The 27897-nt window shown below is 47.0% G+C and overlaps 1 protein-coding gene across 2 annotated transcripts in view; it reads right to left on the bottom strand.

Annotated features, from left to right (window-relative positions):
- Positions 1-1003: 1003 nt before the first annotated feature.
- NPL (N-acetylneuraminate pyruvate lyase) overlaps positions 1004-27897 on the bottom strand; it is a 216647-nt gene continuing 189753 nt past the window's right edge. Inside the window, exons 9-12 of one of the 2 annotated variants that reach the window (XM_069232054.1) lie at positions 25998-26044; positions 15390-15474; positions 3457-3496; positions 1004-1776 (exon numbers count right to left, since the gene is read on the bottom strand). In XM_069232054.1, coding sequence (XP_069088155.1) covers positions 1601-1776; positions 3457-3496; positions 15390-15474; positions 25998-26044 — 348 coding nt within the window. In that variant the 3' untranslated portion in view covers positions 1004-1600. The remainder of the gene's footprint in view (positions 1777-3456; positions 3497-15389; positions 15475-25997; positions 26045-27897) is intronic. The other variant, XM_069232055.1, reaches the window with a different exon arrangement.

Genomic DNA, 27897 nt, shown 5'->3' on the forward strand with positions numbered 1-27897 from the left:
TTTAGACTGGGGATTACTGTGGTATATATTTTCATGGTGCTTATCAACAGTAATTGTACAGAAAACTGCGGAAGTGGGTAAAAGGGATGCAAAAGTCTTCTAAAAAAACAATTTTTACAGAAGGTTTCTCAACAAGAAAAATATTTTCCCGATGGAGGAAAAAAAATAAGTGCTAGGTCACATTTCTGTCTTACTTATCCAAATCGCTAAATATTGTAATAGACTTCAAGAAGTATCCCTCAGGTTGTCTGCGAATCCCAAAAAGTTGAAATGCTATTCCAAATGTAGAAGGAAATCTACAGGAGTAGATTTCCAATTTTTGAAGCACAGTTTTCTAAAAATTGAGCTTTCGAAAGGGACTGTTGCTCCCCTTATTTTGGCATAATGCCATGGGTCACAGAGGAAGTCTCTGTAGGCCTGATTCTCCTGAGTTCTCTGCATCATGTGATCACTCCTTTCACACTACCATGCAGCCATTGTTGATTTCTGGTCCCATTTAGAGTATGCTACCAAAAGGCATAGAAGACACGTATTCAGCCAGTGCCTAGCTAAACAGACTACCTTGTGTCAGGCTATCTGAGAGAACAAGATACCCCACCATTAATACAACTAGAGTACCCACCACATGTCCGTAGTAAATTACAAATTTTTTCCACACAAGTGTTTCCATGAACTTGCTCCACCGATGGTCTTGAGTAATTTGAATTGAAAGATCTCCACGAGATCTATGGTCGGGTATTTCTTTTTTATATTACTTCAACACTATGATTTTATCTCTTCAAAATGTAAGACTTTGAAAGTTATATTTCTCAAGTAATCTTTTATCAATGTAGAAAAAAGTAATAAAAGCACATGAAAAAAGATAAGTGCCTAAAAGTATAATTTGTGCTTCATTAACAGAGGGTAGCCCCTGCTTCTAAACGTTCCCCCTTTTGCCATGTATGGGAAGGGAAGCAAGGCACAGAAAGATAAAGTAAGTAAGGATAAAGAAAGAAGCACACAATTTGTTCAGACAGGGAATCTGTGTGGCTTGCACACTTTCCAGAAACCACATTTTATTTTAAACTTCTAGAACTCAATTACACAGGTTGCCAGCAAAAAGTGCATTATCGCACTCCTCAGGACAGGTCACATCACTGATCCTCCAGTTCAACTCTGATTTATTCTCGATCACCACCAAGATATGTGCCATAAAAGCACAAGAATATACACCACAACAGACCATCTCCCAATGTTCCTATACAGCCATTTTGCTTTTCTAAGGGGGTGACAGACCATGTTTTATTTAATCCTTTCACACTTTTTAGTTTTCCATTGCGTTCCTGGCTGACAGAGGGTGCACGTGTGGTGTATGAGACTAAGGGACACTTTGGGCAAATTATCTTTCAATACTTTATTAAGGTCTTAAGGCGAGTGTTCTTCCTTGTAATGGGCAGAGTTAAAAAAGAGAACAGCATTGCTTCCTTTGACAGATCCTCCAGAGGACTGCATCGGCTGACAGCACCACACAACAGTCTAGAGGAGCAGTCAAGTTGCGCACCACTTCCTGCTGCAAGGGGTCATCGGAAAATCTGCAGGCTCATGCCAGGAAGTCCAGGTCTCATGGAGTTGATGAGGTTTTGGAGTGAGGAGTCACGTACAATCCTAGCGCCTTCATTTTATCTAGTGCGCTAGCGAGGTTGGCTGTCTCGTTTATCTGCAGTGGGAGCCGTGGCAGGCCCATGTCAATGTTGGAGACCAAGGACATGATTCTTTTAAAGTCTGCTAAACCCAGACCTGCAAGAAGAAAGGGCAAATGCAGAATCAAAATTTGCAAAGTAGAGAAATCCAGTCGGTTGAAAAAATTATCCACCACAAACTCAACAATCTCACTCTTGTGCCTGTCATCATTGTACATTACTGTTACAATGATGTACCTGATGTGAGACCAAGTAATACAGAAACAAAGTTGATTTACTCTTATTAATTACACGACAGAGCTACAGAGAAGATGGTATGTACATGCACTCCATCAAGCGACAACATCCTCTTATAAGCCTCAGCAACTCTGTAGTATACAGACCACTTACACACACACACATATTATACCGGGTCACAGCTTATATGACAAAAAAAGAGGTGCACCCGTGAAACAAGACAAGGAAAACGCTTACCAATGATGGACTGCTACACACATAATAGTGTGCTACTCAGCAACACATGTCCAGAAGGACACAAGACAATGGAGGAACACACTATCCACATAAGATAGATAGCACGCTGCACCTTAAAGGGAGACTGGAGCAAGACTTGACAATCCAGGAATTGTAACAAAACACAAGTAAAAACGATGCAAGAGCACAGCTGGTCACCAATGCGGTGGGGGTGGGGGTGTGCATGTGTGTGTGTGTTTTGGGGGGGGGGGAGGTTCATACCTTGAACCTAGATGAACCTGATGCACAACCAACTCTTCTTAAACATAAAGGCGGTGAGGCAGTGCATCAAAGCAGGCTTAATGTTCATAAACGTTTTTAAAGGGGAGTGGAGATTTTTTTTGGGGGGGAGGGGGCGCAAGATCACAAACTGTCCTGTGTAGATTTTGAAATCTAATTTTGTGAAATTTACACTTTTTTCCCAAAGCCGCAACTGGTGTGACAGGAGGCCTGTGTATGGATTTTCCCAGAAACAAAAAAAATCTGAAGGACCTGAGATGAAGCATATAGTATAAGCTTTGCAATTCATGCGTAAGGTACTGAGGAATGCATTGTTATCTTAATCTTTTCTTGAACCTAAACATTTTTCACTGGACACAGAATATGAAAAACGTAGTCTTCTTGGCAGTTCGGAGACAAAAGGCAGTAGGATTTGAATGGCAAAGTGATCCACGGATATCTGCTAAAGCTCCTGGAGTTTGTGATCAGTTGAATGTTCAGGTAATTCCAATTTGGTCAAGCGGTGGTTTTAGCAGGGACGGACCCTCTCCTATGGCGGAGGAGCGTCACCCCTCTGCTGAAACAAGATTCAGGAGAAAAAAGAAAAAAAAAACACCACAGTGCAGCATACGTTCTAACAAACTCCAAATGCATTTAAACTTGTATAAGTTCGAATCCATTTTTAAGAAATGTAAATATTCTATTATGAAGAACGAAGGCACCCACACGTTTAAAGTAAGTTTTTAAAGTGTAAATACAAATTAAAGGAAAGGAACCATTTGCTAAAGGAGAGGGATAGAAGCAAACCTCTAGCTGTAGTTAAAGAGTAGAAAAAAAGAGTGGTAAAGCCAAGCCATGGTTAAAGAATAGTTGTATAGGCAACCACCCACACTTTAACAGACTAGTGTACGGAGGCTTCCATTCTGTAGACAAGGAGTGGTAGTGTACAGCTGGTGAACATGAGGTGTTTCAGGGGATGGGAAGATAGTAATTAAAGTGGCAGAGACGGCACATGAGGTGGAGAAAGGCATGTACACATTCTTACCTTGGTGGAATAAGTAGCTTATGAACTCCTGAATCAGAAACTAGGAAAGAAGGAGACACGATTATGCCATGATAAAATTACCACAAAATAAAGGGACTAGACCCATCACCACTACAAGACAGCCATCTATCAGTTCACTCATCTTTTCTTCAACCTTCATTTCACTATCTATTTTCCTTCTACGTCTAACTCATCTTGCTGCTATCAGTCTGGATTTCAATTCCTGCCCCTACCTGTGACTGCTTTGTTGGGCTTTCCTGCAGCTGCTGTTTCTGCCTGTGAAAGGGGACAAAGACTGGACTTTGTTATGCATTACTGCTTGAGAAGAATCTCAAAGTGCTTGAACCTCCTGTTTTGAAGTCTTCTGCCAGCACCTGGACTCTGCTGAGACTCCTGCCCTGCCAAGTAGTGCCCTCTGCAGTCCCTGGGCCCTTGACAGGTGAAGTGGCAGTACAATGACTGAAGTACAAGTTACTTACCTTCGGTAACAAAATATTACCTTAGAATTTCCCACAGGCGTCAGACTGGATCCAGAGATTTTTCTTCAAGCAAAACTGTTGCGCGTCAGTAGGTGGCGTCGGTCGACTCTGAGTGTCGTCACCGTGATGACATTTACACAGATGCTGCCTCAGTGCAGTGACGTCAGTTTCTTTTAACGACTTTCCATGCCAAAGCGTAGAGCCACTAAGAACACAGAGATTGGTGCGCCAGAGCGAATCTCTGTCCCTAGAAATCAATTCCCAAGTGGGAAGGATGGATGGGCCGATAAGGAATCTGCAACTAGAATATGTCTCTACCAGATATTTTGTTACCGAAGGTAAGTACCTTGTACATCTGATAGAGAAGTCTAGTTGCAGATTCCTTACCTTAGAAAAGATACCCAAGCAATGCCAACCAAGATCTTACTAGAAAGTCCTGCAGGACTGAACGACCAAAGTAGCCATCCCAAGAGACCTGACTGTCCAGGCAGTAGTGTTTAGCAAACATGCGCAGGGACGCCCACGTAGCTGCGTGGCAGATATCCAGTACAGGAACTACGCATGCTAAAGCAGTGGAAGCAGCATTTGCTCTGGTGGAATGAGCCCACAAGGGTTTGCTTCTTGGCCAAAGCATAGCACATCTTGATGCATAGAAGTACCCATCGAGAGATGGTACTCTTTTGCACCGTTTTCCCTTTCTTCGTACCCACATACCAGACAAAGAGTTGATTGTCCACCTGGAAATCTTTAGTACAATTAAGATAGAATGCCAAACCTCTGAGTCTCTCCTCCTCATGGGAAGAATGTGGGGGTGCATAGAACGTAGGCAGGGTGATGGACTGGCCTACATGAAAAGGCGTAACCACCTTTGGAAGAAAGGAAGGAAGGAAGCCTTAGTGCGCAACACCAGTTTGTCAGGGTGCACAGACAAGTATGGAGGTTTGGATGAAAGGGCCTGAAGCTCACTCACCCTGCAAGCAGAAGTGTTGGCAACTAGAAATACAGTTTTGAAGGTGAGGAGCTGTAAGGGACAATTGTGCATAGGCTCAAAGAGAGTACCCATTAAATAAGTAAGGACAAGATTGAGGTCCCACCGAGGCATGATAAATGGAGTGGGAGGAAATAAATGGGTGAGACCTTTTAGGATTCTACTCACAATAGGAGATTTAAAGAGTTAGGGCTGATCAGGTAACCTTAGAAAGGCCGAAATGGCAAATAAATACCCTTTAGGGGTGCCCAAAAGGGATCCCTGCTGGGCCAAAGAAAGAATGAAAAAAATAACCTCAGATCAAGGGGCAGAGAGGGGGGACACAGATTTGTTGGTGCACCATGCCACAACTTTATGCCAACAACAGGCGTATACTGTTTGGTGGAAGGACGCCTGGCTGCCAAGATAAAAATCACAGACTTTGGGTGGAAGATCAAAAGCCGTCAACTGTCGCTGCTCAATATCCACGCATGAAGGCAGAGAATGGACAGGTTCGGGTGGAGAATCGTCCCCTGCTGCTGCGACAGAAGATTCGCCCGAAGAGACAGTCTGAGTGGAGGATTGATGGCCATACTCAATAGGTCTGGATACCATACTCTCCGTGCCCAGTCCAGAGCCAACAAGATGACATGGGCCCGGTTGTTCATGATCTTCTTGAGAACTCTGGGCAGAAGCGGTATAGGCAGAAAGGCTTTAAGTAGGCCGGAGTTCCACTCTGTGCAAAACAGCTAACATTGCGTGTTCTCTGCGGAGGCAAACAGATCTAACCAAGGCTCTCCCCACTGCTGAAAGACCTTGCGGCACCTCCGGATGGAGACGCCAAGCGTGCTCAGCTGTGCATTGACAGCTGAGTTTGTCCACTCTGACGTTGAGAACTCGCCAGATGTTGAACCACCAGGGTAATACCCTGATGTTCCAGCCATGTCCAGAGATGTAGTGCCTCTTGACAAAGGGTCCAGGACCCTACTTCGCCCTGTTTGTTGCAGTACCACATGGCTGTAGTACTGTCCGTGAACACCTGCACTACCTTCCCTTTGAGAGAGGGAAGAAATGCTTTCAATGTAAGCCTGATCGCCCGGAGCTCCAGAAGATTGATATGGAGCCCAGACTCCGCCAGAGACCAGAGGCGCCTGATCTTTGCTTCTCCCATGTGGCCGCCCCAAACCAGAAGCGACGCATCTGTCACTATAAATAGATCTGGCTGGGGAAGGGAGAGGGATCTGCTGTGGACCCAATGCAGATTCGAAAGCTACCACTGCAGGTCTTCCACAGTCCCCTCCGAGATCTGGACCATGTCGGAGAGATTCCCCTGATGCTGCGCCCACTGGAACGTCAAGTCCCACTGCAGAGCCCGCATATGCCATCTTGCATGTGTCACTAGTAGGATGCAGGAGGCCATGAGGCCCAGAAGCCTCAGTCAGTCTCACCGAAACCCAAGACAGAGGCTGAAAGATCGGAATCATAGCCTGAATATCTTGGACTCACTTGTCGGGAGAAGCCCGAAACTGCACTGTGTCCAGAACTGCTCTGATAAAAGGGAGCATCTGAGAGGGAGTCAGGTGTGACTCCGGCATGTTTATAGTGAACCCCAGCGTGTCCAGGAGGTTCGCCGTAGTCTGAAGGTGGGAAACTACTTTCTGGGGTGAGTCCGCCTTCAACAGCCAGTCGTCGAGGTAGGGGAAGCCTGAGACCCCTAACCTGCACAGATGAGCTGCAACCTCTGCCATCACTTTCGGGAACATCCAAGGGGCGCTGGTAAGGCTGAAGGGGAGCACAGTAAACTGATGGTGCTCATGACCTACCATGAATTGTAGGTAACGTCTGTGGGCAGGCAGGATGGGGATGTGGGAATAAGTGTCCTGCAAGTCCAGCGCTACCATCAAGTCTCCTGAGTCTAAGGCAGACAGAACCTGATCCATGGTGAGCATTTTGAATTTCTCCTTGAAGTAGGCTAAGAGCCGTGACTTTCTGGCGGAGAAGTGCCAAATGATCCTCCGAGACTTAGCTGAGTGATGGAGGCATGGCCGGTGGGGCAGATTCGAAAGGGAGGGAATAGCCCTTTTGAACGATCTGCAAAACCCATCTGTCCGTAGTGATGGATCACCAGTGGGGCAGGTGATGGTGAATCCTGCCACCAACTGGATGGGGGGTGAGGGGACAGACTAGGAGGGTTTGGAGGCTGCAGCGGGGGCAGATGTGGACTGGGCAGACCTCTAGTTCCCTGTCCCCGGCCACGCAGCGGCTGAACAGCATGGGTGGCATGGTGGCTGGGTGGGGGACGCAACAGGGAGCCCCTTCCGTGGCCACGAAAGGGGCGAAAAGCAGACTGCTGGGCACGAGGGGCAGCAGAAAGACCAAGGGACCGAGCCATAGCCCAGGAATCCTTGAATCTCTCCAAGACAGAGTCTGCTTTTGTCACAAAAGAGACGTGAGCCATCAAAGGGCATCTCCATGAGCGACTGTTGGACATCATCAGAAAAAACAGAAGTACACAACCAGGCGTGGCCTTTCAAGGTCACTGTCGTACCAACCATTCTGCCCGGAAAGTCGGTCGTGTCCAGCCCACATCGGATCGTGAACTTTGCCGCATCTCTCCAATCGTTGACAGCTTGGGAGACGATAGCACGGGCCTCCTCCAGTATCTGCAGCAGGACTTGCGCAACTGTATTCCAGAGAGTGGGTATAGCAGCCCAAAAGGCATGCAGTGTTCACGGACCTCATCGCGAGACTGGAGGGAGAAAACTTCTTCCCAAATTGTGCCAGCCTTTTTGATTTCCTATCTGGGGGTGCAGAAGGGAATGCGCCTGAGGAAGAGGAAGCCTGGATGACAAGACTCAGGTGTGGTGTGTTGGGACAGGAATTTAGGGTCATTCGGAGCCGGCCGATGGCGTGCGATAGTCCTATTTACAGGATCTCCTATGTTGGGTTTGGACCAAGTACCTAAAAGGACATCGGTGAGGGCTTCATTGCAAGGTAAAAGGGGCTCAAATGTGGAAGCCCCTGGCTGAAGCACCTCCGTCAGGAGGTTGGGCCTGACCTCTACAGTAGGCAGCTCAAGGTCAAGTACCTTGGCCGCCCTACTGACCATACCATAAGCCGCTCCCTCTGCCATAGCCACGATAGGAGGAGACAGCATGCCGGCATCTGGAGAAGTGTCCAGTCCTCTGGCTTCGCCCAATTCCTGTGCCCAGTCCAAAGATGGGTCATCCTGGTATTCATAAGGGTCCAGGGACCCCTTCAATCCTTCCCCGAATTCCTATTAGAAAAAGGGTCCAAATCTGACCTTGGGTGAGTAGGCCCCATCAAAGACAGAGGTGGCATCGGCCAAGCCGCTCCGACTCAGAGTTGTCGGGGATAAGGATCGGGACGACGTCAATAGTGGGCACTACCGACACTGGGAGCGTCGACAATCGACCCAGCGCCAGGGAAGGTCTCAGTGGTGCGACCGGTGCCTGTGTGGACCCACAGGGGACCTCGGCAGCTGGAGCTGAAGCCACCTGCGCGGACCGAAAGGCCCCTCAACCGAATCCCTTGGGCCTGAAGGTGCTGTATCTGGGTTGGTCCGCCCAAAGATGAGGCGCATGGCCTCATAGAATTCCTTAAGCTGGGCGGGGGTTGCTCCGGCTCCCGGAAACTCTGGCAAGCGCGGATCAGACCCAGAAGCAAGCTCCAAGGACAGAGGCCTTGAGTGTTGACGCTCCTCCCGCATCGCCTCAGCCAAGCGATGGGGCGAAGTCGAAGTGCGATGAGAGCTCTTCGACGACGACTTCTTACCCGCACCCGAAGATTTTGAGGACGACTAGTGGTGATGGCTCCGCGAACGGTCTCAAGACCTTCCTCTCAAGCAAGACCTACGTGGAGTTGAGCTCCGGCCCGCCATGAGCTTGAGGGACCGATCCCTCAAGACTTTCGGGTGCATGGCCCGGCACTCTGAGCATGACTTCAGGTCGCGCTTGAGACACCACAGACAAACCAGATGCGGATCAGTCACCGACATTATGTGGTGACAGTCCTCGCACCAAAAACTCTAGAAAACTCAACAAAACGGTCAAAATCGGTCAAAAAGACCAGGGTAGCTCTCTGCGGATCAGCGCGTGGCACAGAAACAAAAGATATGACGTCACTGCGCTGAGGCAGCGTCTGTGTACTACTGTTAACGTCATCACGGCGACTACGATGCCAACAACGCCCACAGAGTTGACCGACGACACCTACCGCCGAGCAAGGTAATTGCTCAAAGAAAAATATCCAGATCCAGTCTGATGCCTGGGGGAAATTCTAAGGTAAGGAATCTGCAACTTGAAGTCTCCATCAGATATCCACTCATATAACACCGTGCGGGGGAATTTTTGACGGAGCATCTGCAACACGGCTGATAACGCGCCACCCGCTTTGTGGCTAAAATTAACGCTCCACCTGCATCGTGGCTTGGAGATCAAGGTACTGCGGCTGGAGAAATGATGCAACACCCGCTTGTGGCTGCTGATAATGCGAACCCCACGCAGCATGGTTTTCTAACACCGTGCAACTAGATTTCTCATGCATCGTCGCTGGGCATCAAAGTCATTGTGAACCTGCATGGATCTGAGGTGCCCTGTATGGAAATTGATGCATCGCTCTTACGAGGGAGAAAAACTATGCACTGCCAAACGGAGAAGAAAAAGACGCATGGCTCACTTGCGAATAAGGAATCCACGCATCACTGACCTTTCCCACGCACGTGCAGCTTTATTTTTGACGCAAACCAGGGATTTTGTGTAAAATCAACGTTTCTATTGTTTTCTAAGAATTAAAACTCTTGTTCTTTGGAAAATTCATATTTTGACTTGAATATGTTGGATTTTGTCATTTTGGTCTAGTTTGATTTAAATATTGCCTATTTTTCTAAACTGGTTTTTTCACTGTATTACTGTGTGTTGGTACAAATACTTTACACATTGCCTTTGAGATAAGCCTGACTGCTTGTGCTAAGCTACCAAGGGGGTCAGCAGAGGTTATCTCGAATGTGTACCTGTGTACCTTCATTGCCATGACTAGGGTGAGGGGTCCCTGCTTGGACAGAGTACAAACTACCTGCCAACCAAAGACCCCATTTCTAACAACATTTAAAGGAACTGTGTAAGTATTTCAGAAAATATCAGAATTATGTACGCGCGAATAATGCATATTTTTATTTCTGTGGGTGTTGGAAACAAATACTTTACAATTATCAAAACAAATCATTAAACTAGGTGATGCTACTTCCACATGTTTGCATCTGTCCACTGTAGTGTTATATTAGTAAAACTGTATGTCTGTGCAAATGTAATGCTCATTTTAAATGAAAATGTGTTTTCTGTAATGGCAGTGTGCTACCACACCATACATGCTCTACGCCACTCTATTCTGCACCACTCCACGCCACTTCACCATACGCCTCTCTATTCTACCCTAAGCCAATGCACTCTTCGCCACTCTACTCTACACCACTGCACTCTACAGCATTCCAGTCTAGGCCACACCAATCTACTCTGCACGACTCCAAACTATGCTGCTGTACTCTGACACTCTACGCCACTACACTCTATGGCAATGCACTTAACTCGAACACTCAACTCTATGACTTTGCACTCTACGCCAATCCACTGTACGCCACTTTAATCTACTTTGCACCACTGCACTACACTTTAATGTACGCCATTAAACTCTTTGCCACTCTCTGTAACTGCACTTTACCATGCAACCCTCTACTGTACACCACTTCACTCTACCCTGAAACAATCTACTCTGCAACACTGCTCTACTCTTAACCACTGCACTCTCCACAACGGCACTATGTCATCTCACTGTACTCCGCATCACTGTACTCAGTGCCACTGCTCTCTATGTCACTCTGATCCACTCTTCTCCACTGCACTCTGACACACTACTCTGCAACACTACACTTTCCGCCACTGAACTGAACGCCATACTACTCTGCACTAAGCCACTCTACACTACTGCACTGTATGGTGCCGTGCTCTACTCTGTACCACTATGCTAGTCTACTGTGCACCACTCTACACCACTGCACCCTATGCCACTCAACTCTACTCTGCACACCAGTGCAATCTGAGCCACTCAACTCTACTCTGTGCCACTGCCCTCTGCATCACTCAACTATACTCCACTCTGCACCACGGCACTTTGCACCACTCGACTGAGCCACTTCAGGGGGCTGCAGTGTATGCCGCTGAATTCAATGCCATTGCACCGAATGCCACACCACTCTGCAACAATCTAGGCCACTGTTCTCTACACCAGTCCACTCCATTCTATTCTATACCACTCTAATGTATGCCACTCTAGGCGACTCCCCACTATGCCATTCCAATACACAACACTCTCTGCCAATCCATTCTACAACACTCTACTCTTAACCATTTCACTCTACAACATGACACACCACTATTCTCTACACCGCTAACTTTTAGCCATGCTGAACAGCAGCCATGCTGGTGTACAACATGGCTAAAACACTTTGGCAAAGCCAATAGCTCTTGCATATGCAAGATCTGTTGCCTTTGCCAATGCTTGTTCTCATTGCTCTTACTTACTCTCAGCTTTTTTATAATCATTCATTCCTACTCTTTGCCTCATTTATGTTATTTCTCCCTGTTCTGCTACTGCCCCTCCATTTTGCCCGTCTTAAGCCCCCCTTCCAAAAGAGCAAACAGCTTATCACCATATTATTTGTGACTCTTTAGTGGGACAAAAGTCTTCTGCCTAACCTTCTAAATGTTTGATTTTTGAGTTCGCTGGAGAAACACCTTACTAGTAAGAACACAGGTCCATTTTAGTTGCTTCATTTTTACTTTCCTATTTATCATCAGAACAGTGCTGTGATGAGTAGTGGCAGGTAAGCTACTAACATCTATCTCCCCCCACCACACTCCTCGTCTTTCGAATGAGGGGGACTACAGCCACATTATCCCAGGCTGTAACTAGTCCAGGAGAACAGTAAATCTTCTCTATAAACCTGTGGAGAGTTCATCGTCTTGCTCTCCAACAAATGGTAGATCAAACTGCATTAACTGAGGAGCCTTGCATTGCCTTTTGTGCACTACATGGGTAGGGATTTTGTATCTGTTTGGATTTTTAACGAGTAGATGTTTGAGTCCACTTCATTTTCGTGTGCATGCTGCATAAGATGACTGCCCTCTTTCATGCATGCAGTCTTTGTCCTGAAGAAACACAGCATTTAGATCTCCCTGTTCAGGAGCCCCCTCGCTGAAACTGGTTGGAAGTCCTTTCCCTGGGGAAAAAAAAAAAAATCAAGGTCTCTAGGTATTACCCTATCTGAGTTTGTGTTGTTTACAACTGGCGTCCCAGTGCCATAATACTTGTGCACAGCAACTCGATGGGCAAGAGACCCTCAATAGGAAGTTGATCCTCAGGCTTGAGAAGGTGAGCAGTCGAGGCTTACTTCTGAAGATGGAAAGCTTAGAGTCAGTGTGGCACAATATTTATCAAGACGTCAGTGCCCAAGTTATTAGATGGCTCCAAATGAAATCCAATAAATCAGTTGTAAACATACTTTGCACGAGTGGTCAGTGGAAGAGGCATCCTTCAGGAGGCTGAAAGTGTTTGCCCACCCTTTCAGAGTCAGCAGGATGGATAGATTAAAATGGAGAGGCCTGGTCTGATCCTTCTAATTCTGCTTGAAGAATATTTATAGCTCTGCTTGGAGATTTATCCCCAAACCAACATCAATCCATCAATCAGGGATTTGTAAAGCACACTACTCACCCGTGAAGGTCTCAAGGCACTGAGGAGGAGGGGGGGTTTGGTGGGGGGGGGGGGGGGGGGGGTAGGTGCTGCTACTGCTCGAACAGCCAGGTCTTGAGAAGTTTCCTGAAGGTAAGGAGGTCTTTGGTCTGGCGCAGGTGGGTGGGAAGAGTGTTCCACGTTTTGGCGGCGAGGTGTGGGAAAGATCTACCGCCGGTTGTAGTTCTGCGGACGCATGGGACAGTTGCAAGGTCGGTGGAGCAGAGGTGCCGGGTCGGGGTGTAGAAGGAGAGTCGTCTGTTGAGGTATTCTGGTCTGGTGTTGTGCAGGAATGGGTGAAGAATCTGAAGGTGATTCTCTTGTTGACTGGGAGCCAGTGCAGGTTTTTCAGGTGCTCTGTGATGTGGCAGTGGATGTCCAGGATGAGGCGTTCTGGATGCATTGCTTCTGGAGCTTGGTTGTGGTTCCTGCGTAGAGGGCATTGCCGTAGTCCAGTTTGCTGCTTACAAGGGCTTGGGTGACTGTTCTAGTTTCGGTGGGTATCCATTTGTAGATCTTTCGGAGCATGCAGAGGGTTTTGAAGCAGGAGAAGGAGGAGATGGTGTTGACTTGCTGGGTCATGGAAAGTAAGAGGTCCAAAATGAATCCTAGGTTGCGTGCGTGGTTGGTGGGAGTCGGAGCAGTTCCGAGAGCGGAAGGCCACCAGGAGTCATCCCATGTGGAGGGGGTGGAACCAAAGATTAGGACTTCAGTCTTGTCTGAATTGCGTTTGAAGCAACTGCTCTTCATCTATTTGCCGATGGCCTTCATTCCTTCGTGGAGGTAGGTCTTGGGAGAGGATCAGCTGGGTGTCATCAGTGTATGAGATGATGTTGAGGTTGTGGGATCGGGCGAGGTTAGCGAGTGGGGCCATGTAGACGTTGAAGAGGGTTGGGCTGAGGGACAAACCCTGGGGTATGCTGCAGATGATTTTTGGTGGCCTCGGAGCAGAATGGGGGGTGGGGGGGGGGGTAGGACTCTCTGGGTTCTGCTGGTGGGAAAGGAGGTGACCCAGTCTAGGGCTCTGTCGCGGATTCCAGCATTGCTGAGGCGTGATCGTAGGGTGTGGTGGTAGACGGTGTCGGGCGCGGCCGATAGGTGCAGGAGGATGAGGGCCACCGTTTCGCCACTGTCCAGTATGGTTCTGATGTCGTCGTGGAGGTTTCAGTGCTGTGGTTGCTGCGGAATCCGGATTTGGAAAGGGTCCAGGGTGTGGTTCTCCTCTAGGAAGCGGGTTAGTGGTCTGTTGATGGCCTTCTCGATGACGTTTAACGGGAAGGGGAACAGGGAGATAGGCCGGAAGTTCTTGCGGTCCTTTGGGTCCGCCTTGGGTTTTTTGAGGAGGACGCTGATCTCGGCGTGTTTACAGCTCTACGGGAAGGTGGCAGACTCTAAGGAGCTGTTGATGATCTTCCATGGCTGCTGTCCCTGATGCACACTGGAATAACCAACCTCCTGGTGTTATTTTTCATGAAAATATATTTTCTTCTGGGGGCGGGAAGGCCTTTCATTATCTGGAGTTCAGAATGGCCACAATTAACTCGATCCACAGAGGGTACGTGGGTCAGCTGCTGCAAACAGCAGCAAATGGGCTGGAGCCTTAGTGCTTCTATAGAAACACCGGTACCTCAGACAAGAGGAACTTAAAGAACAGCATATACTTGAGAAAAACGGGCTGTTAAAGCACTTCTGAGTATCAGAGAGACTGATTTCATTTCACACCAATGGCTGGAAAAAGGGAGCAAAGACCCTAAGTGGTGCACACTTCTGAGCATGGTATCGGCCATGCATTGCTTTGCTTTGTTTAATCACTTTTAGAAGCAGTTTCCATTTCTGTTACTATGTGACACCGTTTCTTTAAATTCAGAATTGGAGATGGTGAAACTGAAGGGTTACCAGTTACTTGGAGCTGAAATAGTGCTTTAAAATGTGCAGGTACTGTGCACTTGCACAGTAATTTGGAAAGGATAGTATAGATATGCCTCAGTCCTGCTTCAATGCTTTTAGTGTGAAAGTACTAGAACTTCTCAGCAGCAAACCGGTACTGTGGGACCAAGAGTACCTGCACTTTTAGATTTCCACTTCAATCACTGAATTGAAATGAGCGTGTAAGAAAGATTTACCCCTGTATGCACTCAATAACCGATTTTTGCAATGCTCCAGTGTTGGGACAGAAGTCTTCTGGATGGCTTTGTAACACTGGTGCACTGTCCAGTTGGTTTTCTTTTGTAATCGTATGCTGTGAGCTCACGATGAAATATTGTCATCCACCAGCAGACCAAAGCATGTCACCAGCTCGTGTGGATTCTGCTCTCCCAAACCAGTTCTTGACTCAATGGTTGGACTCAGTTCTTCAGAAATTCTTTTTAATCCAACCATTTAAATTGTTGTCTGAACAATAAGCTAGTGAGGGAGCATACCATGCTTGGGGGTTTCAATGATGGGTGTAAACAGTACAATTCTACTTGAGGCGAGTAGAGCAGAACAAATTTCACAGTAGCCCTGGATTCTACCTGTGACCAGTAACAAATGGAGAGGAGTGGGTCTTACCCCCTTCTTCTTCCCAGGGTCCCTTCTTTAGTCTTCCCTTCTTTCTGTTTCCCTTAAGCTGGATATTGAATCTGGGGATGTTGGACAAAGTTTGTTGACACAAGAAGGCACAACATGAGTTCCACAATTACCTGTTTGTTCTGAGCACTGTGGAGGTCTCCTTTTTGGAAGTCAGACAGCATGGCACCAACAGCTTTTCCCAAGTAGTTGTAAGTGCTATTTGGGAACGGTATGATGGAAGGGTAAAAGAAAATAACAGATGTAATAAGCTTTCAAAAGGAGAATTTTTCATTAAAGTACCTCATTTCAGAGACAAAAATCCACTTCAAGACAAACACATCGAAACAGCGACTCATTCTCACAGGGCAGACACAGGTAACAATGTCTTTCATTCAGAAATTAAAAGAGCAGATAAGAGTGCCTCTATCTCAGACGGCAGTGACCGTGCACACCTGAGCATCACACTTCAGGTATTTAGAACTCAGAAATTCTCATACTCACAGCACAGTGACTTACATGTAGTAAGTCATTCTCTGAGAACACATAAACCAAGAATAACAGAATTAATACTTCAGAACAGAAATACAGTTGGAAATAGGAGCTCAGTATCGCAAAACGAAAATGACTGCCTCATTCTTACAGAGCAGAAAAGCACATAGGGAAATTGTCGAACTCTCATAGGGAAAAAACATTCAAGGAAAATGCCTCATGACCAAGACTAAACACATACACACAAAGGGCCAGATGTTCAACCGTGTGTTTTGCAACTTGTAATTTGCGAGTCGCAAATTGTGAGTCACAAAACCAAAAGTACAACAATGTCAACCACTCTGCGGTTCCCACTGGGGACGCAAAAGACCTATCTCAATAATATGCATGAGGCAGGTCGCAATTTGCAACCCCATTGGGAATGGCCTGCTGGGGACTGCAAACCACCATTCCTGTGACTGCTTTTTAAATAAAGCAGTTTTAAAGGAAAATGGGATGCATTTCAAGCAAAAGAATGAAAAGTTTTCTTCTCATTTTTTCCAGAGTAGGACGTCGTCCATAACAAAGGGGAAAGGGCTCTGTGGGGATCCCTTCCCGTTGTGAATGGGTTTCCACCAATTTGAAATTGGTGATAACTGTTTTGCAACCGCAATTGCGGTCACAAAACAATCATACATGCCACTGTGACTGACAATTAGGAAGGGATGACCTTGGAACACTCATTCCTAATTGTGAGTCGCAATCTCTGTTTTGGGAGTCGGTATTTGCGTGTCGGCTAAGCAAATTAGGGATGGTACATTAGAAAAGGCCATTTTGGGGTCAGAAAAGACCAAATTTGCCTTTTGCGATCACAAAATTGCGTTGTACATCGGGCCCAAAATACTCACATTTTTGTCATAAAGAAGACACATAATGGACCAGCCACATATCATTCTGACAGAAAACAGACAGAAAAACATAATGAGCATCTTATTGGAATGGAGAAGAACAAGGAACCTGATCTGCACATGCACAAAATTCTCATAGCTAGAATATCAGTCCATCATATCTGTTATTGTTTGGACACTAGGTTTTATGAATCACGTTTCCTCCTTAAACACAATTTGATGTTGCTTATGTATGGAGATGTTTGTTTGTTCAAACAAGTTAATTTTCATTGTATTTACTAAACTGTGATCATTTTTATGTGTACCCGTGAATACATTTGGAAAGCTGTAAATAAATTCCCCCAGCGGGTAAACATACCAAACTTTCCATTAACATGATTTTAAGCATCCAAGAGGTCCTCAGCCACAGAATCTGTCCTGGGCATCTGCAGTTCACTTCGCTCTAATCACATCAATCAAGATCCCACCCCACAGACACACCTTAATGGTTTCATTTTCCCATTATCACACAAGAATCTTAGACAGTAGCCCAGTGCATATGTAGTTAAATATGGAAATACAATTTTACATGGAAATAAAAAGAGTTCGTACAAAAAAAAAAAAAAAAAAACTATTTTTCAAGTGATAACACCTTTTTTTGAACAAACTCATATTTTTGGTTATTATGAGGCTTATTTACAGTTTCATGTCGAGGGTACTCAGTAGCAAAACTCAAGGTCCGCTTGCCAGATAGAGAGGTGGGCAGAACAACGGTATGCTGAGAACAGAGCCTACCTTTGGCCCCAATCCTAACATACTCCTTGGACAGAGTAGTGGCTGTCAGAGATAAGCCATTCAATCATCCACCTAATGTGGACTAAGCAGCCAAGTGGCTTTTTTACTTTGCTATCATGTGGTAAAAGGAAAAAACCTGGTGGCGATGGATAGTGAAAATGTTAAAAAATTACCTCTACGCCATGTGAAATCTTTCCCATGGAACGTGGGTAATTAGATATACTTTAAAAAAAATAAAATAAAAAAAAAAAAACACAGAACTCCCACTTTGGAAGTTTGATTTTTAAAAAAGTTAAATTTTGTGAAAATGTGACCACCGTCTGTCATGTTTGACAGAGCCATCTGTCATACTTTCACAGCATTGACAGGAACTGCCTTGACAGTGTTTCCGGACAATTTTAAGAGAAGCCAGTGGCCTAGGCTTGTTTGGCCTGCGATCTCTCTAAATTTGGGGGATTGAATGTACATTAAGGTGACTGAATCGTGTACTCTGTCGCCCTAACGGGCATTACTCCATCCTCCAAACTCAAAATCAAACCCTTGGTAAGTATCTTTCAAAATAATCTATATCAGTGCTTCAGAGAGGAAGATGGCGGCCGGGACGGTCGCTTGATCCGAGCGCTCCGTCTCCGGCCACTTCGAGTCATCCTGGAAGGCGCCCCCCCAGCGGCCTGGTAGCAACGGCCGGGACGGCGACCTGACCGGGGAAGACCGGTGCATTTAACGGACGCCGCGAGCGCTCCTCGGATCGTGAACGGGGCGAGATTGGGACTCGCCGGTCCGCGACGGGAGCAGTACGGAGCGAAGGGAGCTGCGGTTGCACTCCCAGTCGCGATATCACCGGGCGCGGCCGCCTCCTGCCTCCCCACCAACCTGCGGCTGGGGGAGCAGGGAAGACGCGGCCGGCAGTGAACCGGGCAGTTCATCCTACCAGGCGCCCCGGCTCTCCGACACGAGGAACCGGGGCGCCATCTTGGATTTCGGTGACCGGCACGGGCAAAAGTAGCAGTGGGGCAGCGAAGAGGCCCGGAAAAGTGGACTCGAAGCGGCGGTGGCCCAGCGGGGATTCCAGGTGTAGGCACATTTTAACTTCCAAAAAAAAAAAAAAAAAAAAAAAAAGAAAGAAAAAAAAGAAAGAAAAGAAGAAAAAGGAAATTAAAGAATAAGGTGAGGAGGGCGCATACGAGGTGGGGAACACTAATTCTACACGGAGGAGGTACACCTCGGGAACAGCAAGCACCCCCCCCCTACATCCTCGCGATAGGGCAAATAAGAAGCGGACCGCGCGCTCCTGGGAGCACAGCTTACTTAATAAACGCAGAATGGATGGCTGGGCTGGACTGTGGATATGGGGCCTGCCCTGGGGTCCTTAACGGAGGGTCCCTGCCGCAAACGCTCCTAGCGGCGCACGGTATATTCGCAGTGCCCTGCGAGCGTCTCAACCTGTGTCTTCTCCCGTGTCTTGGCGCCTCACCCGACCGTCCAGCACTTCTTCCCTCTTTCGGAGGGAAACTTCTGGCACCAAGCCCTGCCGCCACACAATAAGGAACAAGTGTTCTTCCCTAACGACTGCACCCTCTGCACACCTCAGTGGGTTTGGTGGACAGCCCCACAGGAACGTATAGGTGGATCAAAGAATTCATCAATGACTGCAGTGTTAGTCACTAAACACTCAGGTCATAATAAGCCAAACTAGGACTAGATGTTCCTTTGCTTTGCTGCCTAACTACAAGCCCACCAGTGCGAAGTCCCTGCAGTTCAGGAGGCAATCTCATAGCAGCCAAAATGGCCGGTAGAGCCAAGTCAACCAAGAACCCAGATCGAACTACCCAAGCGACAACGCCCACAGATCAACAACCTGGCCCATCCCTACAATCCTTGGAAAGCACACTTCTAGCGCACTCTACTCAATTCGAGAAAGTATTGCAGGCAATACTGGATACTAAGTCGTCCCTGGAGGGCAGAATTGATGCAGTGGCGCAGGACCTGAATCTTCTACGAGTGGATCACCGTAGCCTAGCCGAGAAAGTAAAAACAACTGAAGCTGAAATAGCGGAACTAACTCCAATAGCGCAAGGGAACCAAAAACAAATTCAGCGCATGGATGAAGAGCTGAAGATACTCTGGAGAAGATCCGAGGAAATGGAGAGCAAGGCGCGCCGAAATAACGTGAGATTTCTGGGTTTCCCGGAAAGTATGCGTTAACCGGAAACAGAAATTTCCCTAGAGCAGTGGCTAATCAAGGAAGTGTTGAATGGGGCTCCATCCAAGTTTTTCTCGATTGAAAGGGCCTATAGAGCCCCGGGCAGGCCTCCAGCCCCCGGCCAGCCCCCTAGACCACTGATTGCCAGGTTCCTGAATTACAGAGACCGAGACGCAATATTGCAACAATTCCGCAATAAGGGCCCGTTCAAGTATGAAGACTCGAACATCAATGCCTATCCAGACTTCACGCAAGAGGTGCAGAATCAGCGCAATTCTTTCGTTAAAATCAAGCAACGCCTACGAGAACAGAACATAAAATATGCCCTGCTCTTCCCAGCCAAGCTAAGGGTAGTGATGGAGGACCGCACTCATATTCACCAGCACCGAGGATGCCTGGACATGGCTCCACGCCAAGGGCCTTGCACACCCCCGGGAAGACGCAGAGGAGGACGAGAAACGGCAGAGACCCACTGCAGGGAAGCGATTCAAACGGCGCACCAGAGGCCAGCCCATTGACTGGCAAGCAGCAGAGGAAAGAGCGAAAGTGCTTAAAGAGACGCCGCTGCACATGCAAAGCAGCAGTATAACTCCCAGCGGGCTTGTGGGAATGGAACCGGATTCAGACACAGCCAGCTCCGTATCCACGGCAACAAGAGAACTAGGTGGGCCGAAGGTCACCCCAAGATCTGCCGATGAACTATAAACCACCTGCTTAGGTCCAGAGTGAACACCAGAGATGGCGGCAGCATCTGGGAAAAATTATAGAGACTTCACGACACTGCCGAGATGTGGGGATAAAGTGCTTCCGACAATATACATCTTTGATATAAATACCAAGCTAAGTGATTTGGGGTACAAACAGGTGGCATGTGGCGGGTGGGTGGGGCCAGAGGGAACGGAAATATGCCAAGGGGGGCGCCTGAAGATATTGGCAGACTCAGTCTGCGCCATGTTGTGAGCCCCTTATAAGAGCCACATCTGTAAGTTATGAGAATCCCAATGTGCGAATCCAACTGGATAAAAGTTATGTTACACATTTTTAAGTTTTGTAGTTTCACCGTAGTTGTGAGTAGAATAGGGGGTTTAATCAGGGGGGAGGGGATTAGTAGTTTAGTAGAAATGCAGCGATCGGAATTACTTAATGCACAAAAGATGGACCTGCACCCGCTATATCTAAATATTAGCAGTAGAAAGGCAGAGACCAGGTGGGCCAATATTAAAACCAGGCCCACGATACAGCAACATACCCCCTGCACCCTACAAGATGTCTTCTAGAAGTAACATGGGGAACCAATATATCATATTAACATGGAATGTCAGGGGCCTTGGGATGCCGAGCAAACGGGCTAGAGTGTATGCTCGACTTAAGAGACAAGGAGTGCATATCGCTATTTTGCAAGAGACACATACACTAGAGGGGGACCTACGAGACCTGCGCGTGAAATGGGGGGGCCAGCTGATAGGCACAACGTATTCGACCTTTGCGAGAGGGGTGCTGATTTGGATAGCAGCGGGAGTTCCATTCCTCATGTCAGCACACAAGATAGACCAGGGAGGGAGGTACGTAGTAATGGAGGGCAAATTAGATGGCAGACAGCTGGCTGTGGTTGGGGTATATGCCCCCAACAGTAACATTACAGGCTTTCTTACCACTCTCACCCCAACGTTGCTGTCCCACCCCATGCCTCTAGCCATTTGGGGAGGTGACTTTAACAGCACCCCAGTAGCAGCATTAGACAGAAACAGCGCCCACCAGAGCGCATCAACCAACAGGAAGCATACAAGCCCCCTACAAGAATGGGCAAACGTTATGGGCCTATTCGATGTATGGCGGTTAGGCCACCCAGAGCAAAAAGAATATTCATTTTATTCGGTTCCACACAACACCCACACTAGAATTTACATAGTATGGGGCACCCGCGAAATAGGGGCGCTAACCACTGAGTCCGAATATTTGGCAAAGACAGTTTCAGACCATGCGCCTCTGCGGGTAACTCTGAACTGGGGCAGGGCACGTCAGGCAATTCCCACTTGGAGATTCCAGGCGGAGGCTTTACAAGATCAAGCATTTGCTGCAACACTGGGGAAATCTATAGGCCATTATTGGGAAATAAACGCTATGTCTGCAATAACCCGGGCAATAGAATGGGACGCCCACAAGGTAGTGGCCCGCGGAGTATGTATGTCCACTACGTGGGGAGCGAGATGCTCCTTACAGACGGAAATTAGCAAACTTGAGAAGGAGCTGAGAGATGCGGAGAAAGCGGTGGCACGGGGGGAAATTGCCAGCACTGTCCTTAAAGAAAAGCGCTTAAGATACAAAGAGGCAGATAGCAGGCTCCATTGCCACGACTATAAATATTACTTAACCAGGTTGCAAACGGAAGGTGATAGATCAAGCAGAATGCTAGCGTGGCTACTCCGCGAGGATAGACAGCAAGCTCCAATAGGGGCCATCCGGGTGGGCGCGCAAGAGATGGCTACTACACAAGCAGAAATTAACGAGACGTTTAGGAATTACTACTCTAACTTATACACTAAACTTACTTGGTGCACAGCTACACAACTAGAGGCCTTTCTGGCGGACTCCTTCCTACCCCAACTACCACAATCAGATAGAGATGGAATTGAAACCCCTATAACAGCAGCAGAAATAGAATTAGCCCCTGCACAGCTGCCCAGGAACAAAGCGCCCGGCACGGATGGCCTCCCCTCGGAGTATTACAAAGCTTATTTACCCAGTCTGAAATCCCATCTGCTGGTAGTGTTTCAGGAGGCGTGGACTAAAGAAAGCTTACCCACATCCCAAAGGGAAGCTATGATAGTGGTACTCCCTAAACAGGGTCGTGACCACACGGATGTGAAATCTTATAGACCACTATCGCTGTTAAACACAGACTGCAAAATATTAGGCAAAATACTGGCCAACAGGTTAGCCCCCCTCATGCAATTATTGATACATCCAGATCAAAGCGGCTTCATCCCCCAACGTAACACCTTCCTAAATATTCGTAGGTTGCTGAGTATAATAGGAGATACCCCCAAGAACGCACAGGAGGAAATGGTGCTCTCATTGGACATAGAAAAGGCCTTTGATACGCTCGAATGGGACTTCCTGTTGGCCACGATGGCCCGCATGGGAATAGGCCCTAATTACATCCGCTGGGTTCGGACATTGTACTCTAATCCGAGCGCGAGGGTGAAGTCAGGTGGGGTGATCTCTGATAGTTTCCCGATCTCCAGGGGGACACGGCAGGGCTGTCCAATATCCCCGCTACTGTTTGCCATAGCAATGGAACCGTTAGCGGCAAAAGTTCGCCACATGGAGCACAAATGGGGAATTGTTAGAAATGGATTACATCACACGATCTCACTATATGCTGATGATGCTTTGATATATATTAGGAACGGTTGTGCAGCTATTCCACCTGTAATATCCTTATTGGCTGAATTCGGAGGCCTGTCTGGCCTTGTGGTAAACTGGGAGAAGTCGTGTGTCTTTCCCCTGGTTAAAAGGGCTCCCAGCAACCATGATCCTCCAGAGGTAGGACACCTTAAGTGGTGCCCTACAACATTTAAATACCTAGGGATAAACATATACCATGCCACGGAAGACCCAAGAGATGGGAACTTGGGGAAGGCGCTAACTTCTATAAAAGGCTCCCTACAATTCTGGAACAAGCTCCCTCTCTCGCCACCCGGCAAGGTGGCGATTGCTAATATGTTGATTCTACCTCGGCTTTTATATTACTTTGCGGCCCTGCCGATAATCATTCCCAAACGCTTCTTTAGCAATCTAAGCACAGCATTACTGCAGCTTATTTGGGGAGGTGGCAGAGCACGAGTGGCGCTATCCACAATGCAGCATCCGCTGGATAACGGTGGCCTAGGAACTCCGAATTTTGAAAAATACTATGCAGCTGCACAACTTCAATGGGTCCAACATTGGATCCACAGACCAGAGCAAGCGGAACCTATGAGCCTCGAGCCCCGGCGGAATGGGATCCCCCTTTTAAATTGGCTATCGTCAAAGCCCCCCAGAGTGACACGGGTCAACCCTTTGCTTGCAGCTGCGCATACGTGCTGGGCCAGGTTTGTGCAAAAAAGAGCGGATAAGCTCCCATACTCTCCATACGTTCCGCTGAACTTCCTATTGGTGGGAAATGCAGCGAGGATGCAAGCCGTAAAGCTGTGGAATGAAGCAGGAATACTGACCGTAGGGGATTGCTATGAAGACGGTAAATTAATGACGTTCGAGGCTATCCAGGCCCTTACGGAGATAAATCCGGGGCAGTTTGACATATCATGCCGTATGTCACGAAATCAGGAGAATATGGGGAATGGGCACCTCGGAACCAGAGATCTCCCCTGTGTTTCACCAGCTTCTACAATATAGTGATCAAACAAAAATAATATCCAATCTATACAGAACCCTCAACAGGACACCGGATACACAAACAGGGAAAGCATGGGGTAGATGGAATGCAGTACTCCCCACTCCGATACCACTGGATGACTGGCCCAAGGTCCTGTCCCACATCAGAGGTGTGTCAAGGAATCCCAGATTTAGATATACCCAATTTAATTACACGCATCAAACATATCTTTCCCCAGCCAGAATAAAGCGCATGTTCCCTGATGCAGTAACAATATGCCCTAGATGTAGATCAACGTCGGCATCCTTTTATCATATGGTATGGGACTGCCCGAATATACAAACGGCCTGGTCAGAGGTGGTAGAGGAGGTATCTGGGCTAACGGGACTTGCACTAGTAGCAGACCCCGGGTCCTGTCTGCTGGGACTTAGGAAGGGACCAAAAAAACAAAGACATTTACACAAATTCATAGACCTGGCCTTTTTAATGTACAAAAGGTTAATAGCAATGCATTGGAAAGCCGCTAAGGCTCCTGACCTGAAATCCTGGCACTCTCTAATAATACGCTGGGCTCGCACTGAATATCAGGTACTAAAAAGAATGGTGCGCGAAGGGCGACAACACACAGGATGCTCTACATGGGAGGATATGGTGACAAAGGTGGAGGCCAAAAACGATGAGAAGCCGCCTTGAACCGGGGCACGCGTATTTGCAACAACCACAGCATAAATTCCTCTGCACCCCCCACCTTGGAAACAAAATCCATAGTACACCCAGGCACCACAGAGTAAGCACACCATCTCCCCCCATTTCTCCAGTAATAGTCGCCCACTAAATCTATGTCACCACAGTTATAGCGACGCGTGGGGAGCAGAAAACCAGGGGAGCCACCCGCACACACTAATTAAGTTGAGGCCCCCCTCAGACATTTAGGGAACTCATGCACGCAAAGCAAGGTCCACACTGGTCTCAAGCGAATGCCTATATAAAATGAACAAGGAAGGATAAACCCATGGAGGGTGCAGCCAAAAATGATACCGCAAGATTAGAAGTGTTCCGTGAAGTGCATATTGGGGGTGTGTGTAATTGTTACATGACTTAGATAATTAGTCATTGTTTTGGTTCATCCTGCGGTTGCAAATTGTACAATTTGTATCATATTTTGGAAAATAAAACCAATAAATATATTTAAAAAAAAAAAAATCAGTGCTTCAGAGAGATTTACATAGACTCAAAAGGTAGCAACCAATAGTGCGTGTCAGGCAATTAAAAGGGTTTTCCTGGCAGGATCATATAGGGCAGTGGTTTCCAACCTGTGGCCTGTCGACCCCTGGGGGTCAGCGAAGCCTCCTCAGGTGGTCCTTGACTGCATAGAAAATGAAGTAATAATAATAAATTGGATATAAATAGAGTGGGTAAATGTACACGCAAACATTTTAAAACATACTGCAAATGTCAAGGAATTTTAAATTGGAGGCTTAAAATTAAATTAGTATCCTGACATTGATTCTGGGGAACAGTTCAGGTGCATCAAACAGAATGGGTGGCTTCAATTGAATTTAGAAAAGCTCCCAGCCTTCCTATTACATTTGAAATTTTTATTTTATTTGTTTGCAAATTAAATAAAACGTGTTATCATTTGTGTATGTGTTTGATGGGATGATTGCTTCTGTACATTTTGTGTATTATTTTGCAGTTCAAATCACGTATAGGCTTAGGCCACTGGCTTCTATTGACGACTCAGTTGGGGTCCCTGAATTCCAGTAATGATTCAGTGGGGGTCCCCCAGGTCCCAGTTATGATGAAGTGGGGGTCCACAGAAGTCAAAAGGTTGGGAACCACTGATATAGGGTACTTAGTCCTAAGCTTTCCATCTTCAGAAGTAAGCCTCGACTGCTCACCTTCTCAACAAAAAAACCCAAAAAAAAACAAAACTACAATTTATGGAGTAAGGTCCAACTACTGAAATATTCAGTCACTAAAATCAAACTAAGTAAATTTGCCTTACCTTCCAACAGCTCCGTTTGCTCGCAATACCAAAGCGCTGAGAAGTTGCTAATTAAAAAAAAAAATAAAGTTTGACATTAACAGTTTTACTTTCTGAGATAAATAAGTCAATCGTGCTGCTCACTCATCACTATGAAATTAGAGTGCCGTAAGGGCAGATTAGCTGTAGATAGCATTTGGAAATTGTCAGAAACTGGGTCCCTAGTTGGCAGAGCTATGCACCCTGTCCAAGAAGGGACCACAATCCTAGTAGGGTAAGTCACAACACAATCCAAATTATACTGTGCTCACCCTTTGGTAGCTTAGCACAGAGCAGGTAGGTAGGTAAAGTATTTGTGCAAAAATTCAAAGAGTAACACAGAGAAAACACCACAAAAAGTACTCCACACCAGTTTAGAAAACTAGATAATGTTTATCTGAATAAAGTAACACCAAAACAACAAAAATCTAATATGCACAAGTCAAGATGTCACTTTTTAGAGGTTTAAATGAGTCTCAAACCTTAAGAATTAGTGGTTCTATTAACACACAGTACGTGGCATGCGTAAAAAGTAAAGATGCAGAGGGACCGCAAAGGAGATGCGTCGAAAAGTAAAGCAATCCGTCACTTCTACTGGCGTGGCAAAGGCGATGCATTGATTCATTCCAAGCTGCAAGGCAATGTGTTGGTTTCCAGGAGCGCAGCCTTGGTTCCTCACTGCGATGCAGGGATATTTTGATGCCCAGGGACGATGCATGGAAAACACAGAACATGTTGAGCAGAGGCAACAGGTGCTTCAATGATCCAGCAGGTGATGCAGTGATTTTTCAGCCGTGAGGTAGGTGCTGTGTCGATCCGGCAGGCGTGTCAAATTCTGCAGGCTGGATTTTCTTCTCTTTGGCAAGGTCTTTGATAGACCAGAGACCTCCGAACAGGAGGCAAGCTCAATCAAAGCCCTTGGAGCGCACTTGAGAAGTAAGGTAGAGTCCTTCCAGCAAAGTCAGGGGTCAGCAGGGCAAAAAGCAGGCCAGCAGTCCTTCCAGCAAAGCAGACGGATGGATCCTTTGGGCAGTCAGGCAGTCCTTCTGACAGTCTAGTTGTAGGTCCAGAAGTGTCTGATTTGGTGGGGTCACAGACCCAGAATATGTACACCCAAAAGTGCCTTTAAAGTGGAAGAAACTTCAAAAAGTGGTTTTGAAGTGCATAAGTTCCCCTTTCAACCCAGCCCTGTCTGCCAGGAGCTCTGTGTGTGGTGTGTGTGTGGATATTATTGGTCCTGTGTGTGAGGGCAGGGCACTGGCCTTTGAAATGTAAGCAGGAGCCTCTCCACCCTTCCTGCCCAGGGAAACCCATCAGTATGCAGATTAATGCAGATACAGCCAAGTGTCCTGTGTTTATGGCTGTCTGGGTGGAATGCGCAAGGTGGGCTGTCAACCAGGAGAGATTAGACGTGGAATGGGGACAGGCTGTAAGGCATAGAAGGCAGTGAGAGCAGATAAATACCTACTTTCTAAAAGTGGCATTTCTAAAATAATAATGTTAAATCCAACTTCGACAGTAAGTAGGATTTCTTACCACCATTCCAACCACACTAAATATAACAAGACTACTCCTCTTAGATCACAAATTACCACTTAAAAGCATAGAAGGGAATCTCTAATGCTGGCCTATGAGAGGAGCAGGCTTCACAGTAGTGAAAAACGACTTTGGGAGTTTTTCACTACCAGGACATGTAAAATGTATAAGTACGTCCTACCTTTTACTTACCTAGCACCCTGCCCTATGGGTTACCTAGGGCCTACCTTAGGTGTGACATATATGTAATAAAAGGGGCATTTAAGTCCAGGCAAGTAGTTTTAAATGCCAAGTCGAAGTGGCAGTGCAACTGCCACACAGGTCTTGCAATGGCACACCTAGATAT

Source organism: Pleurodeles waltl, chromosome 4_2, assembly GCF_031143425.1.
Source record: "Pleurodeles waltl isolate 20211129_DDA chromosome 4_2, aPleWal1.hap1.20221129, whole genome shotgun sequence".
In the NCBI taxonomy this organism is placed as follows: domain Eukaryota; kingdom Metazoa; phylum Chordata; class Amphibia; order Caudata; family Salamandridae; genus Pleurodeles; species Pleurodeles waltl.